Source organism: Bufo bufo, chromosome 5 (assembly GCF_905171765.1).
Source record: "Bufo bufo chromosome 5, aBufBuf1.1, whole genome shotgun sequence".
In the NCBI taxonomy this organism is placed as follows: Eukaryota; Metazoa; Chordata; class Amphibia; order Anura; family Bufonidae; genus Bufo; species Bufo bufo.
The window spans coordinates 461,101,696-461,118,206 of NC_053393.1; the positions used below are offsets into that span (position 1 = coordinate 461,101,696).

General features: G+C 42.5%; 1 protein-coding gene across 1 annotated transcript in view; it reads left to right on the forward strand.

The window, feature by feature from the left end:
• The window catches only part of LOC121002307 (ATP-dependent translocase ABCB1-like), a 308,011-nt gene that overhangs the window by 209,599 nt on the left and 81,901 nt on the right, over positions 1 to 16,511 (forward strand). Inside the window, exon 19 of the mRNA XM_040433708.1 lies at positions 3,695 to 3,772. Coding sequence (XP_040289642.1) covers positions 3,695 to 3,772 — 78 coding nt within the window. The remainder of the gene's footprint in view (positions 1 to 3,694; positions 3,773 to 16,511) is intronic.

Sequence of the window (16,511 nt, forward strand, 5' to 3'; positions counted from 1 at the left end):
AAGCCACAGCGAGACGCTGGTTCCTTCACCAGGGAAGGAGCGGGTTGTCTCTGCCCGGTCATTACTATCAGGGCAACTGAGGGTCACCAGGGTTTTCTAGGTTCCTGTGTATGGGCATCTCTACCATCGAGAGGTGCCCATACGGATAGGAGTTAGGGCCAGGAGCAGGGTTTTATAGGTGGTGACCCTTTTCCTTCCCTAGCGGTGAGGCCTAGTGTCTTTTCTCTTCCTTCTTGTTGTCCTTTGGTGTTCTCCCCTACAACATCCGTGACAATACCAGTCCTTAAAAAGTCTTTTGTGGCCCTATTTGCTAGCGTTTGGTGTCCCTAACAGTCTGTCCCTGCTCCACACAGAAACCTCTCCCTACACTGGAAAAACACAGAATGTAAAGTGGCTGCCAGATCAGGTTTATTTATAGGGTAGGGGGTGTGTCCATGTGCTGAAACGTCTTAATTGGCTGTTTTGTCCGACCTGATGAATGTGTTATGGGTCAAAGTTCTGCACAATGCAAAAGAATATGATGCTGGCGGACATCTCCATATGTTATCCTGTTTGGCGAACCGCAAAAGAGCAAAGTTCGCCGCGAAACAACCGCCAGTCGAACCGCAAGGTCCTCTTTACTCTCAATATGTCAACATGTAGTGCATTTTTTCTAGGCCTAGTTTTAATAATTGCTCACTAACTAGCTCCATTGTGAATAAAACCTGCATTTTCGAATAACTTAATAGAAAATTTCTTCATTCTGATTTTGGGACTTAATATATTTTTCAGACATTTGGTGAAAGAGACCCGATCCGAAAGGTTCAAAAGGTTAATCAAACATTACTAAGATTTGTAGTTTTGGGATTTGCCATTTTTATAGGGCGTGCCATCATGGTAAGACATATTTAAATATTAATGATTTATTATATATGATTTTCATGTAATAAAGGATGCCACAATATGCATTAATAAACATACATACAGTATATGCGTTATTCAAAGGAAATCCATAGACTTCTGCAGTATGTGTGTTTTAATTTGCTTGAAATCAGAGGTGGATTGGCAACTTATAGTGGCCCTGGAAAAAATACTAAAAGTTGCCCCATTTTGTAGGGTCTAAATTGACGGAAAGCAGGGACAACACATGTATGCAGGGCCAGCAATACCATATTGTGGCACATCATACCACCCCAATAGAGCTAAATACCACAGTCCATAACAAAATACTGCTAGCAACACAAAATACATCCCCAAAAACTTCCACTGGCTGGCTGTGGGGAGGGCTCAGGCGGCCCCCTGGGCATCGGCCCACCGGGAAAATTCCCTGTAAGGTCTATGGCCAATCCACCCCTGCTTGAAACTGTCAACTCCCACTATGGATATGATTTTAATAATGCAGTACAAAAATGTTTTCATGTCGACAGTCAGTTCTTCCTATACAGTTATGACGTACAGTTTCTTGTCAGGAATAGTCATTTGACTAATGCCTTTAAAAGTCTGAATTCAGAACAGCGTTGTCATTGCTGGCTGCTAACTGGAGTAGAAAACTACAAATTCCGGATCCGCTGAATGACACTCAGTGGGCCCCATTGACTTACGGTATTACTTGTCTGTTTGTCAGTCTTTAGTACCATATGTTTCTGACACAAAATGGGGGTGATATATCAAGACTGGAGCATCCATCCGCCAGTCTTGATCTTTCTGCACTGCCATGAGTTGAAAATTCCTAATAAACTAGGCACATTTCTGCCCTGCTGTGCCACAGAAACTGAAGTCTATGCCAGCTACAGGCTGACATAGACTTCAGCTATAGTAAAAGTGGGGGGCGTTGCAAAGCCACACTCATTTTTCTTACCACATTGGAAAAGTGTTGAAAATCATAAAAAGTCGCAAATTATGGCTCACATATGGTGTGCACCATAATCTATGACTTTTTTAGACCACATTAGTGCCGTAATTAGCTTAGTAAATGTCCCTCATTGTCCTTTAGAGTTGTCCCCTGACAGCTTACTTAAAGGGGTTCTCTGGGAATTAAGAAAATGAAAATACTTAAATATTACTTCATGATAAATATATTCCCAAATACCTTTTATTAGTTATACTGGCTCATTTTGTCTAGGGAGCAATCATTAGGAGAAAAAAATGACGCCATCCTATTAGCACACACAAAACCTGTCCTAATCACACAGGAGGACAAGTTACTTCACAACACTGAGATAAAGGGCTGCCTCATTCTCCTCTCTGCTCTGCTTGTCAGGGATTATGATCCTGAATACAGTTTAATAAACTCATAAGCTGAATCTCTGTAGGAATGGAGTTCATGAGCAGATGAGGCTAATGAGCAGCAGCACTTGTATTCACTCTCGATTACCATAGTCTGTCCTGTCCATCCTATTTGTACTTCATGTCTCCTCATGAACTCCATTCCTACAGAGATTCAGATGAAGATCTTATCAGCTGTATTCAGGACCATAACCCCTGACAAATTGAGCAGAGAGGAGGATGAAGCAGCTCTTTACCTCAGTGTTGTGAAGTAACTTGTCCTCCTGTGTGATTAGGACAGGTTTTGTGTGCACTAATAGGACAGCGGCCATTTTGTTTCTCCTAATCATTGCTAGACAAAACAAACCATTATAACTAATGAAAGGTATTTGGGAATATATTTTTAATAAAGTAATATTTACATATTTTCATTTTCTTAATTCCTGGAGAACCCCTTTAAGTTGTGCTTGCACGTCCTCCATGGACCGTTTGGAGAAAGCACAGCATAAACACTACAAGTGAATGGGACTTATATCTGACAGCAGGGTCACCGCTATTAAACCAACCATAATGTCTGGTAGGGCTAATCCCACTGATTAAACACAAGCCTTTCTTTCCACGATCTGCTGCTGCATTTAGGAGACGTGTTTTTTTTTTTTTTTTAAATCTGCAAATTAGAGCTTAAATACAGTACACCAAGGGTTGGCACTAGCAACTCTGTCTGCCATAACAACTCTTCTCTTCTTCCCTTGAAACTCCTCTTCCACGTAATCCACAGGGTTAGGCATCCAATAGAGAGGACAGTATCCAGGGAAGTTGAGAGGAGAAGCTAGGGTGCACATAAACCCTAATTTGCATAACTTTTACTTCTCCTGAACACAGGAGCAGGTTGGGGGAAGAAAGGTATGTTGTTATTCAGAAGGGGCCATACCAGGCAATATGGATGGCTTAATAACATTGATGCTGCTGACAGATGCCCTTTAAATGAAGATGCCTCCTGCCTCCTGTTCAAATTTAGGAGAGTAAGCTAAAATAATCCCAGAGGAATTAGAATGTGACTGAATATGCAAACCGATGGAAAAGAACACTTCACTCAAAATAAATTATTATTTATTTTCTGCTCAAATACATTCCAATACAGGAGACAAAAAAAAAAATAGTACAAGGAGTAGATTTTTAGGTACTCACTTATCATCAGACATCAGCATTAACAATTTGTTTCATGAAAAATGACTTACCGTATGTTATATTTCGAGCAGTTTTTTTTACAATTACTGGAAATGTTTTGTACATTTACCGTATATCAATTTTGCTGTACTGTAATTTATCCCAATACACAGAACTCCACAGAATTATTTCAAGATCATATAATTTCACCTCGGAAAACAATCATCTCTGGATAAACTGCGGCAGGACAGTGCTAGACTTTCTCATTTATTGTATTTTTCAGGGTTTCATGTTTGGAAAGTCGGGGGAAAATCTAACAATGAGGCTGAAATCCTTGTCATTTAAAGCATTGCTCCGACAGGTAAAGCAGTTAACAGCTGTTTGTATTATTCTTCTTGTTACTATAGAATACTTTGCTTGCATTTTTTGTCACCCAGGCTCAGTTCATTTTGCTGTTTTTGCTATCCTGTAAGAGTTTGCAGTATTTTTCATCATGGCAAGAATAGTGCAGTGAAAGTACTATTCTTGCTGTCAAAATAATCAGAACCCTGCCAATAATGAAACTCTTTGTAAGCCTGAATTTACACTTCAGTTATTTGGTTGGTTATTTCCATCAGCTATTGTAAGCCAAAACTAGTACTGAAGGCTAAACAGAGATAACTTATAATGGAAAGATATTCATCTGTTTCTGTGTTTTTGACCCACACCTGGTTTTGGCTCCCAATAACTGATAGAAATAACTGACCAAATAACTGAAGTGTGAACTTAGCCTACGTCAGTAGGGTTCCTTATGATTTATTGGTGTCCATTTGCTCCATTGTAAACAGAAGCTATGTTGATTGTGTGAACTGAACTTTACTTGGTCATTGATTATCTTTTTAATGGGGTTGTCTGGTAAACTAATAGAGCAGTGTTATGTTGTCTTTTTAGAAAACTCCTACCAATCGGATGTTATTTGGCTTTGACCCTTGCTGCTTGCAATGGTTACCTGAACAGAAAATGCAGTATTCTATGGTTTGCAGCAAAATGTCCATGTGATCTTCCCTCCTGCAATTTGACAGGAGCAGGCTGTGGAATGCAAGAAGATAGAAGCCTTCTTCTGCCTTCTTTTCTCAGTATGTTGTGCTGTGCAGTGAATACAATGCAAATAAGAGAAAGAATACATTTAAAAAACCTTCACCACTGAAACTATTCCCATAATTGCCTGTTCACACCAATATATGCATATTATACACAAAACATGTCTCAGGCAGATATGTTAATGTTTACAGGTGTGGTCTGATTAGACACTTGATCTTGCCAGAAGAGGACACAAAAAAAGTTCTTTCCCTGCTACCCTATAAACAGGTTCTCAGAGCCTACTTTAGGGTAGCATACCTCTTGGTGAGAGATTTTTGTCTGCTAAGGATGCCTCTATGATGCACCCAAAGATATTTTTCTCAGTTGACAGACTCTGAGGTGGGCATCAATTTGTCTGAGAGACGTTGGTAATTTCAACAAATTGCCTGTCATGTAGGTCATTACGACCTAGCTGCTGTGGTCTATGGCCTTTGCTATAGACACCAGTGGTGAGCAGGAAGAGAGAAGGGAGACTGCGTGTGTGCACTGTGTGCACCATCTCCTCATACAGCTGATCAGTGCAGGTGTTGGGTGTCGAACCCACGCCAATCTGATACTGATGACCTATCCTGAGGCTAGGTCATCAATAATAAAAGCCTGGACAACCCCTTTTACTTCCTCTACATAATAAATGCTATTTGCTGAAATTAGACAATCCCTTTAATACATGACAGTTGCTTCCTGCTAACCATAGAAGCAACTGATTGACATTGCATGTTGTTATTTAATCTATGATCTACAAGTACACTAAATTTCTTCTCTACAAATGACATATGATGCATGTATATTATTATTACCCAGATACATAACTTTACATTTATTCACATGGAACCTCATTTGTTAAGCTGCTGCCCAAACACTCAGAGTGTTCAAGTTAGCCTGTAGTTTTTGAACGTCTTCGTTAGGCTGTACAGTACTACATAGCATAGTGTCATCTGCAAAAATAGAAATGGTTCTATTAATTTCATCCTCGATATCATTAATAAATTTGTAAATTAAAGAATAGGGGACCCAACACTGAACCCGGGACCATTCAGGATAGGAATCATTGACCACAACTCTCTGTACATGGTCCTTCAGACAGTTTTCAATCCAATTACAAACTATACTTTCCAAGTCTATGAGGGACAGTATCAAATGCCTTTGCAAAATCCAAGAAAACTACATCCACAGGCCCCCCTCCTTTCACGCTTCTAACTTATCTCCTCATAAAAACAAATCAGGTTAGTCTGACAACTTCTGTTTCTTCTTAGTAAACCCATGCTGGTTATCACTTATGGTACCATTAACAGTCACATACTCCTGTATATAGTCCCTTAAGAGTCCTTCAAACATTTTTCCCGGAACAGAATTCAAGCTTACTAATTTATCCTCAGTATTATGTGATAGTAGCTGCTCCCAGTCTATGCCCCAAAATACTGTCCTCCACCCAGGGAAATTGGCCTTTTTAAAATTCAGTGTTTTTGCTCTCCCAACCAGAGTTTGCTTTTTACAGTTCAGGGGAAATATAATTATATTGTGGTCACTATTACCTAGTGTTTCACAAACAGTAACATTTCCAAGAAGCTCTGCATTGTTAGAAATTACTACATCCAACAGAGCATTGGCCCTAGTGTGATCTTCTACAAACTGGCCCATAAAGTGGTCCTGCAGAAATTTGGAGAATTTTCTCCCCTTTTCAGTTGAGGCAGAACCATTACCCTAGTCAATATCTTGGAAGTTAAATCTCCCATTATGACAAATGCCCATCCTGTGCAGTCCGCTCTATTTGGTTATACGGCTGAACTTCTATTTCCTCTGTGATGTTAGGGGGTCTATAGATTACACCAAGTATTATTTTTTCCAAGTTTATTTCCCTTTGTAATTCCACTCATAAGGCTTCAACAACCTCAACCACAATTGCCTCTTTCACACTTGCTTTTATAACACTCCTCACATTCAGTTACACGCCACTGCCTTTTCTATTAGCCCTGTCTTTGACGAGTGTAAAACCCCATATATTATCAGCCCAGTCATGAGAAGAGTCCAGCCATGTCTTAGCCACACCAACAACATATACTGTATGTGTTCCTCTAGTACCGTAGATTCTAGCTCCACCATTTTACTTGTTTTTGAATGTTTTAAGTTACTATTTAATTTCCCACATTCAGTTCCCAGAAAGTAAATGTCTGAGATTTTTTGGGTAACTTGATTTATATTGTTGTTTTGTAATAGGTTCATGTTACCAGTAGCTTTGTTTTTCATGGGTATACACTTATTTCCAGTCACTAACCTCAGCCTCCATTAAATCCCCACTGTCCCCTCCTATATTCCAATACAGCTTTTTTTGCCAAAACACAGAAATTTGGCATTTTTCAGCATATTACAGTGTGACAGAAAGGCGTTAGATACTCCAGTTACATTGTCTGAGTAAAATGACAGCATTATTTGCCAAAACACTCAAATTTGGCATTTTTCAGTATATTACAATGTGACAGAAAGGTCGTAGATACTCCAGTCACATTGTCTGAGTAAAATTACATATTTTTTTGCCAAAACACTCAAATTTGGCTTTTTTCAGCATATTACAGTGTGACAGAAAGGCGTTAGATACTCCAGTTACATTGTCTGAGTAAAATGACAGCATTATTTGCCAAAACACTCAAATTTGGCATTTTTTAGCATATTACAATGTGACAGAAAAGCCGTAGATACTCCAGTTACATTGTCTGAGTAAATTTACAGCTTTTTTGCCAAAACACTCAAATTTGGCATTTTCAGCATATTACAGTGTGACAGAAAGGTCGTAGATACTCTAGTTACATTGTCTGAGTAAAATTACATATTTTTTTGCCAAAACACTCAAATTTGGCTTTTTTCAGCATATTACAGTGTGACAGAAAGGCAGTAGATACTCCAGTTCTATTTTCTTATTCAAATTACATTTTTTTTTGCCAATAAAACTTAATTTGGGCATTTTTCTGGCTTTTTTAGGCTGAATTAGAAGCTTTACGTACTACTCTTATATTCTGTTAGTAACAAAAACGATCCTAAATTTGCAGAGAATGAGTATAGCGTCAAATATGGATGTGGCCCCGGTCGTGGTGCTGCTGGTGGAGCTCCTGTTGCAGGGAGAGGACGTGGTCGATCTGTGCCAGCTACATGCACAAGTGAAACGACTTCCTCAGGTGCGAGTAGGTGACAGAACCTTCAGTGGTATTTGGTCAGGCCTAATGCCGCTCTACGAATGGTGAGGCCAGAACAAGTACAGGCGATAGTAGATTGGGTTGCTGACAGTGCCTCAAGTTCCTTTACATTGTCTCCCACCCAGTCTCCTGCTGAAAAATCTGAGTTGGCACCTGCAGCCCATGTCCATCAGTCTTTCACCTCACCCTCTTGCAAATCAGCGAAGCAGTCTGAGCCCCAAGTCATGCAGCAGTCTCTTCTGATTTTTGATGACTATGCTATCAGGGTTTCCCAGGGCCATCCACATAGCCCTGCCCCAGAAGTGGAAGAGATTGAGTGTACCGATGCCCAACCATTTATGTTTCAAGATGAGTACGTGGGAGGACCACCGCAGCACATCTCGGATGATGACGAAACACAGGTGCCAAATGCTGTAGCTTTTGAAAGTGTGCAGACAGACAAGGAGGGCAGGGGTGAAGACTGGGTGGAAGATCATGTGGAGGACATTGAGGTCCTTGACCCCACATAGAATCAAGGTCATGCGAGTGACCTGTGTAGTTCGGAGTAAGAGGCGGTGGTCGCACAGAGCCACCAGCACAGCAAAAGAGGGAGCAGGGTGCAAAAGCGGACCGGCCATCCCCTAGACAGTACGCCTGCTACTGCCCACCGCAGCAAGGGACCGAGCACACCAAAGCCAGTTCCAAGGAGCTCACTGGCGTGGCAGTTCTTTAGACAATGTGCTGACGACATGACACGAGTGGTTTGCACACTGTGCAATCAGAGCCTGAAGCGAGGCATAAACGTTCTTAACCTGAGCACAACCTGCATGACCAGGCATCTAAGTGCAAAGCACGAGATGCAGTGGGGTAGACACCTCAAAAACCAAGAAAGGTCTCTGGCTCCTTCTGCTTCCTCTTCTACTGCAGTCTCGGCCTCTTCATCCACCTCTGGAGTGAAAGTGGCCACCCCGCAAACAAAGGATCTGCCAGCAACACCACCACCCGGTTCACCAAGCATCTCCACAATGTCCCACGGAAGCGTTCAGTCCTCCATCTGCCAAACACTGAAGCGGAAGAGGAAGTACCCACCTACCCACCCGCAATCCCTGGCCCTGAATGCCAGCATTTCAAAATGATTGGCCTTTGAAATGCTGTCATTCCATCTGGTGGAGACGGAGAGTTTTAAAAGCCTTATGGCGGTGGCTCTCTAACAGTACGTCGTGCCCAGGCGCCACTACTTTTCCAGGCTTCAGCTGCACCACACACGGGTGAGTCGCTCTGCGGAACAGAACCACTTCACCACCAATTACTGGGCCTCCATGTGAGACCTGTGTTCCTTGTTGCGCTGTTTCGAGTATTCCCCCAACATGGCCAGTGCCGATAACACCGTTCTCAGCTTTACTATCCCACTTCTATGCCTCCTTGAATAAACGCTGCTGGCGATGATGGAAGAGGATGTGGCACAGGAGGAGGAGGAGGAAGAGGGATCATTTCATAGGGTTTCCAGCCAGTCATTCACAAGTGGCCGGAAGTGCACCCACAAATGCCAGGTACACAATTGTCCAGCCAGGGCACAGTTCTGGAGGATGACGAGGTGGAGGATGAGGAGGAGGAGATGGAGGAGGAGGAACCGTGTTCACAGCAGGATGGCACCCAAACCAGCTCATGGCCATCACTGTTGCGTGGCTGGGGGGATACAGAGGACACAGACGATACACCTCCCACAGAGGACAGCTTTTCGTTGCCTCTGGGCAGCCTGGCACACATGAGCGATTACATGCTGCAGTGTCTCCGCAACGACCACCGAGTTGCCCGCATTCTAATTTGTGCTGATTACTGGGTGGCCACGCTGATGAATCCCCGTTACAAGGACAACGTAACATCCTTAATTCCGTCACTGGAGCGTGATCGTAATATGCGCTGGTAGACGCGCTGCTGGTGGCATTCCCACCTGACAGCGGGGGCACAGTGGAAGCACAAGGCGAAGGCAGAGGAGGAGGAAGAGGTCGCCAACGCAGATAGGGTACTAACAGCACCTCATAAGGGAGGATTAGCGTGGCCAAAATGTGGAAACGTTTTTTCAGCACGCCACAACAACCAGCACCACCAGCTGATATTGAACGTCTTAGCAGGAGGCAGCATTTCACCAACATGGTGTTGCATTATGTGTGCACACGCCTACACGTACTGAATGACGGGTCTGCCCCCTTTAACTTCTGGGTCCCCAAATCGGGCACATAGCCTGAGCTTGCCCTTTACGCCTTGGAGGGGGGCGTTATCACAGACAAGCGCAGCCGTCTTTCCACAGCCAATGTTGTCCACGTTCATTAAAATGAACCAGGCATGGATCCTACAGTACTTGTCCGTACCTTGTGCAGGATAGACATGCATACCGGCCTTAACCAGCCATTGTTATACTACAGTGCAATTGCTCATTGTTGTATTTTGGATATTTCACACTCTTTTGGAGTGTACCCAAATTTTTAAAAAATGTAAACCAAAGACCAGGTTGGCTACCTCCTCCTCCTCCACCGCCGCTTCCACCTACACCGTTACGTCCACCGCCACCTCAACCTCCTTCTGCATATGGACCTCCACCTCATACATAAAGATTATTTTTTTTGTACGTATTTTATTTTATGTCATTTCACTAATTTGTCTGTTACATTTTCAGGTGAAATTCACCAATTTTTGGCTGTGATATACCCCTGCTCTACCTAGTATACAGGTTAATAAATTAACTAATTTTTCTGTTACATTGTCGGTGACATTCACAAATTTTTGCCTGTGATATACTAGTAGACAGGTAAACAAATTTAACTAATTTGTCTGTTACATTTTCGGGTGAAATTCACCAATTTTGTTTGCTGTGATATACCCCTGCATTACCTAGTAGACAGGTTAATAAATTTCACTAATTTTTCTGTTACATTGTCGGGTGACATTCACCAATTTTTGGCTGTGATATACCCCTGCTCTACCTAGTTGACAGGTCAATAAATTTTACAAATTTTTCTGTTACATAGTTTGGTGTCATTCACCAATTTTTGGCTGTGATATAACCCTGCTCTACCTAGTAGACAGGTTAATAAATTTCACAAATTTATCTGTTACATTGTTGGGTGACATTTTACCATTTTTGCCGTGAATAAACCCCTCCTCTGCATAGGTGACAGGGACCGAAATTTTTAAAAATCATCTGTTCCATTGGTGGGTGACATTAACCTATTTCTGGCGATGAAAACCCCCTGCTCTGCATAGGTGACAGGGAATTAAATTTGTAAAATGCATCTTTAATTGGCCCTTTCATTCGATCCTTCAGCTTTATTAACTTGTCCCACATTTCAGCTTGATCACATTGCAGCCATTGACCTCCGTGGAACCCTGATTCGCCGATAACCCTGATCAACATGGTAGGCTCAGAAAAGAACGTCAAAAGTTGATAGAGAAGATATCCAAATGGATCGTGGACATCACAGGGACGTGTGATCAGCCAGAAGTTATCTAGAGTCAACAAAGCGGCAGCAGGGCCTCTCCTGTCTAACGTTTACAAATCCAAAATACCCCAGTGACATTCCCTATAATTTTTTTATTAATCATTCCAATAACAGGGCATCTTAAGAGTCCTGTATTGCTATTTATCGTCACTACCTCCCCGAGTCGGGAGTGGATAATTGCCGTGCGCCCCCTCCTTTCCTTCAATTCTTATGTTTTAATAGCTTCTTCCACATTTCCGCTCGATCACAATTAAATTTCATCCATTGATCTCCCTTGGATGTGCTATCCCTTTCTCACGTTCCCTCTCCGGCGTGGAACCCTGATTCGCCGCTAACCGTGACCAAATGGTAGGCGCAGAAAAGAACATCGAAAGTTGATAGAGCAGATAGCTTTTCAGAAATTGGTGGACTAATTTATGTTAATAAATAAGTTAATTCAATCTATGGTCTGTTATTTTTGGCCCCTTTAGCCTGCCCTATTTTCAGCAGTTCCGTCACTCACACAACTGCTTAGTAAGGTAGAATAGGATAGGTACCAACGGTAGCCGATCCGAGCACAAAGAGGAAAAAAGAAAAATACATTTGCCGTTCAGTGGTACAGTTATATGTTCTAAAGCCTTTTGTGGAGTGTATAAGGGGAAAAAAGAAAAATATATTTGCCGTTCAGTGGTGCAGATATATGTTCTGAAACCTTTTGTGTCGTGTATAAGTGGGAAAAAATAAGAGCCAATTTGCTGTTCAACGGTGCAGTTATATGTTCTAAAACCCTTTTGTGGAGTGTATAAGTGGAAAAAAAATATGTATATATGCCATTCATCGGTGCAGTTATACACTGCATGCAGAATTATTAGGCAAATGAGTATTTTGACCACATCATCCTCTTTATGCATGTTGTCTTATTCCAAACTGTATAGGCTCGAAAGCCTACTACCAATTAAGCATATTAGGTGATGTGCATCTCTGTAATGAGAAGGGGTGTGGTCTAATGACATCAACACCCTATATTAGGTGTGCATAATTATTAGGCAACTTCCTTTCCTTTGGCAAAATGGGTCAAAAGAAGGACTTGACAGGCTCAGAAAAGTCAAAAATAGTGAGATATCTTGCAGAGGGATGCAGCACTCTTAAAATTGCAAAGCTTCTGAAGCGTGATCATCGAACAATCAAGCCTTTCATTCAAAATAGTCAACAGGGTCGCAAGAAGCGTGTGGAAAAACCAAGGCGCAAAATAACTGCCCATGAACTGAGAAAAGTCAAGCGTGCAGCTGCCAAGATGCCACTTGCCACCAGTTTGGCCATATTTCAGAGCTGCAACATCACTGGAGTGCCCAAAAGCACAAGGTGTGCAATACTCAGAGACATGGCCAAGGTAAGAAAGGCTGAAAGACTACCACCACTGAACAAGACACACAAGCTGAAACGTCAAGACTGGGCCAAGAAATATCTCAAGACTGATTTTTCTAGGGTTTTATGGACTGATGAAATGAGAGTGAGTCTTGATGGGCCAGATGGATGGGCCCGTGGCTGGATTGGTAAAGGGCAGAGAGCTCCAGTCCGACTCAGACGCCAGCAAGGTGGAGGTGGAGTACTGGTTTGGGCTGGTATCATCAAAGATGAGCTTGTGGGGCCTTTTCGGGTTGAGGATGGAGTCAAGCTCAACTCCCAGTCCTACTGCCAGTTTCTGGAAGACACCTTCTTCAAGCAGTGGTACAGGAAGAAGTCTGCATCCTTCAAGAAAAACATGATTTTCATGCAGGACAATGCTCCATCACACGCGTCCAAGTACTCCACAGCGTGGCTGGCAAGAAAGGGTATAAAAGAAGAAAATCTAATGACATGGCCTCCTTGTTCACCTGATCTGAACCCCATTGAGAACCTGTGGTCCATCATCAAATGTGAGATTTACAAGGAGGGAAAACAGTACACCTCTCTGAACAGTGTCTGGGAGGCTGTGGTTGCTGCTGCATGCAATGTTGATGGTGAACAGATCAAAACACTGACAGAATCCATGGATGGCAGGCTTTTGAGTGTCCTTGCAAAGAAAGGTGGCTATATTGGTCACTGATTTGTTTTTGTTTTGTTTTTGAATGTCAGAAATGTATATTTGTGAATGTTGAGATGTTATATTGGTTTCACTGGTAAAAATAAATAATTGAAATGGGTATATATTTGTTTTTTGTTAAGTTGCCTAATAATTATGCACAGTAATAGTCACCTGCACACACAGATATCCCCCTAAAATAGCTAAAACTAAAAACAAACTAAAAACTACTTCCAAAAATATTCAGTTTTGATATTAATGAGTTTTTTGGGTTGATTGAGAACATGGTTGTTGTTCAATAATAAAATTAATCCTCAAAAATACAACTTGCCTAATAATTATGCACTCCCTGTATGTTCTAAAGCCTTTTGTGGAGTGTATAAGTGGAAATAGATAAGGGCCTATTTGCCGTTCAGCTGTGCACTCATATGTTCTAAAGACCTTTTGTGTAGTGTATAAGTGGAAAAAATAAGGGCCTAATTGCCGTTCAGAGGTGTAGTTACAGTTGGGTCCATAAATATTGGGACATCGACACAATTCTAACATTTTTGGCTCTATACACCACCACAATGGATTTGAAATGAAATGCACAAGATGTGCTTTAACTGCAGACTGTCAGCTTTAATTTGAGGGTATTTACATTCAAATCAGGTAAACGGGGTAGGAATTACAACAGTTTGCATATGTGCCTCCCACTTGTTAAGGGACCAAAAGTAATGGGACAATTGGCTTCTCAGCTGTTCCATGGCCAGGTGTGTGTTATTCCCTCATTATCCCAATTACAATGAGCAGATAAAAGGTCCAGAGTTAATTTCAAGTGTGCCATTTGCATTTGGAATCTGTTGCTGTCAACTCTCAAGATGAGATCCAAAGAGCTGTTACTATCAGTGGAGCAAGCCATCATTAGGCTGAAAAAAAATAAAATAAAAACATCAGAGAGAAAGCAAAATCACTAGAAGTGGCCAAAACAACTTTTTGGAACATTCTTAAAAAGAAGGATCGCACCGGTGAGCTCAGCAACACAAAAGACCCGGAAGACCACGGAAAACCACTGTGGTGGATGACCGAAGAATTCTTTCCCTGGTGAAGAAAACACCCTTCACAACAGTTGGCCAGATCAAGAACACTCTCCAGGAGGTAGGTGTATGTGTGTCAAAGTCAACAATCAAGAGAAGACTTCACCAGAGTGAATACAGAGGGTTTACCACAAGATGTAAACCATTGGTGAGCCTCAAAAACACAAAGGCCAGATTAGAGTTTGCCAAACGACATCTAAAAAAGCCTTCACAGTTCTGGAACAGCATCCTATGGACAGATGAGACCAAGATCAACTTGTACCAGAGTGATGGGAAGAGAAGAGTATGGAGAAGGAAAGTAACTGCTCATGATCCTAAGCATACCACCTCATCAGTGAAGCATGGTGGTGGTAGTGTCATGGCGTGGGCATGTATGGCTGCCAATGGAACTGGTTCTCTTGTATTTCTTGATGATGTGACTGCTGACAAAAGCAGCAGGATGAATTCTGAAGTGTTTCGGGCAATATTATCTGCTCATATTCAGCCAAATGCTTCAGAACTCATTGGACAGCGCTTCACAGTGCAGATGGGCAATAACCCAAAGCATACTGCAAAAGCAACAAAAGAGTTTTTTAAGGGAAAGAAGTGTAATGTTATGCAATGGCCAAGTCAATCACCTGACCTGAATCCGATTGAGCATGCATTTCACTTGCTGAAGACAAAACTGAAGGGAAAATGACCCAAGAATAAGCAGGAACTGAAGACAGTTGCAGTAGAGGCCTGTCAGAGCATCACCAGGGATGAAACCCAGCGTCTGGTGATGTCCATGTGTTCCAGACTTCAGGCTGTAATTGACTGCAAAGGATTTGCAACCAAGTATTTAAAAGTGAAACTTTGATTTATGATTATTATTATGTCCCATTACTTTTGGTCCCTTAACAAGTGGGAGGCACATATGAAAACTGTTGTATTTCCTACACCGTTCACCTGATTTGGATGTAAATTCCCTCAAATTAAAGCTGACAGTCTGCAGTTAAAGCACATCTTGTTTGTTTCATTTTAAATCCATTGTGGTGGTGTATAGAGCTAAAAATGTTAGAATTGTGTTGATGTCCCAATATTTATGGACCTGACTGTACATGTTCTAAAGCTCTATTTGTCGTGTATTAGTGCCAAAAGAAAAATATATTTGCCGTTCAGGGGTGCAGTTATATGTACTAAAGCCCCTTTTGCATGTATAAGTGACACAAAAAAAAAACATTTGTCGTTGTGTGGTAAAGTGAGAAAATTAAAGCCCTTTTTGGCATGTATTAGTGGGAAAAAAGGGCTTATTAGCCATTGTTTGGTGAAGGGAGAAAATTACAGACTTTTTTGGGGTGTTTTAATTTCCTTTTTATTTATTTATTTAATCTAACAGTATGTCAGACAAAGAAGTGCCAGGCCCTGCACAGGAGAGTGGCAGAGGCCTAAATGTTTCTGGTGCAAGCACAGGTCGCAGCAGAGTAAGGGGGCGTGGCAGCAGGAGTCGAAGCGAGAGGCCTGAGCTGCCGGTTTCATCTAGCAGTCGTGTCTTGACCAGCAACACAGCAGTTCTTGAATGGTTGACATGGCCATCCACTTCGTCCCAAGTGACATCAGACACCCCCAGCCAAGAGTCGGTTGTTTCGTCAGACACAACCCTTAGTTCGCATGGCCCTGGAGCAGGCCCTCAGCCCTCACCTGTGCTCAACCTGCCTCTGTCCTTTCCTGTTCCCTCAGCCAGACAATATTATATGCTGTGGGCTCAGCCCCACTATACAGCAAGGGCGAGCTACTAGAGGACAGTCAGCAGCTACTGGCCAGCCAAGATGTGGAGGAGACATACACCAATCCTCCTAGGCGGGCAAGTAGTGATGAAGAGAGTGGCGTGGGAGTTGGTGTTGCGAGCGCTGAGGTTCATGACCCAGAGACTGTTTAGGAGGACATCAGTGACGTGCAGACATTACTCGATGATATTGTTGTAGCTGATCGCACTTGGGAGCCGGGTGAATTAGGGGCTTCATCATCATTGCGAGAAGAGGGTGGCAGCTTGCCCATGAGGCAGTTGCGGAGCCAGCAAGTTGCTAGCGTGACTGGGAGTCAGGGGGGTGGCAGCAGTGGGAGTTCAGTAGGTCTCCTGATGCTGCTGTCACCTCCACACTGTCATTGTGCCACTCTGTGGCCTCCCCCTGATGCTGCTGCTGCTGCCACCTCCACACTCTGTCATTGTGCTACTCTGTGGCCT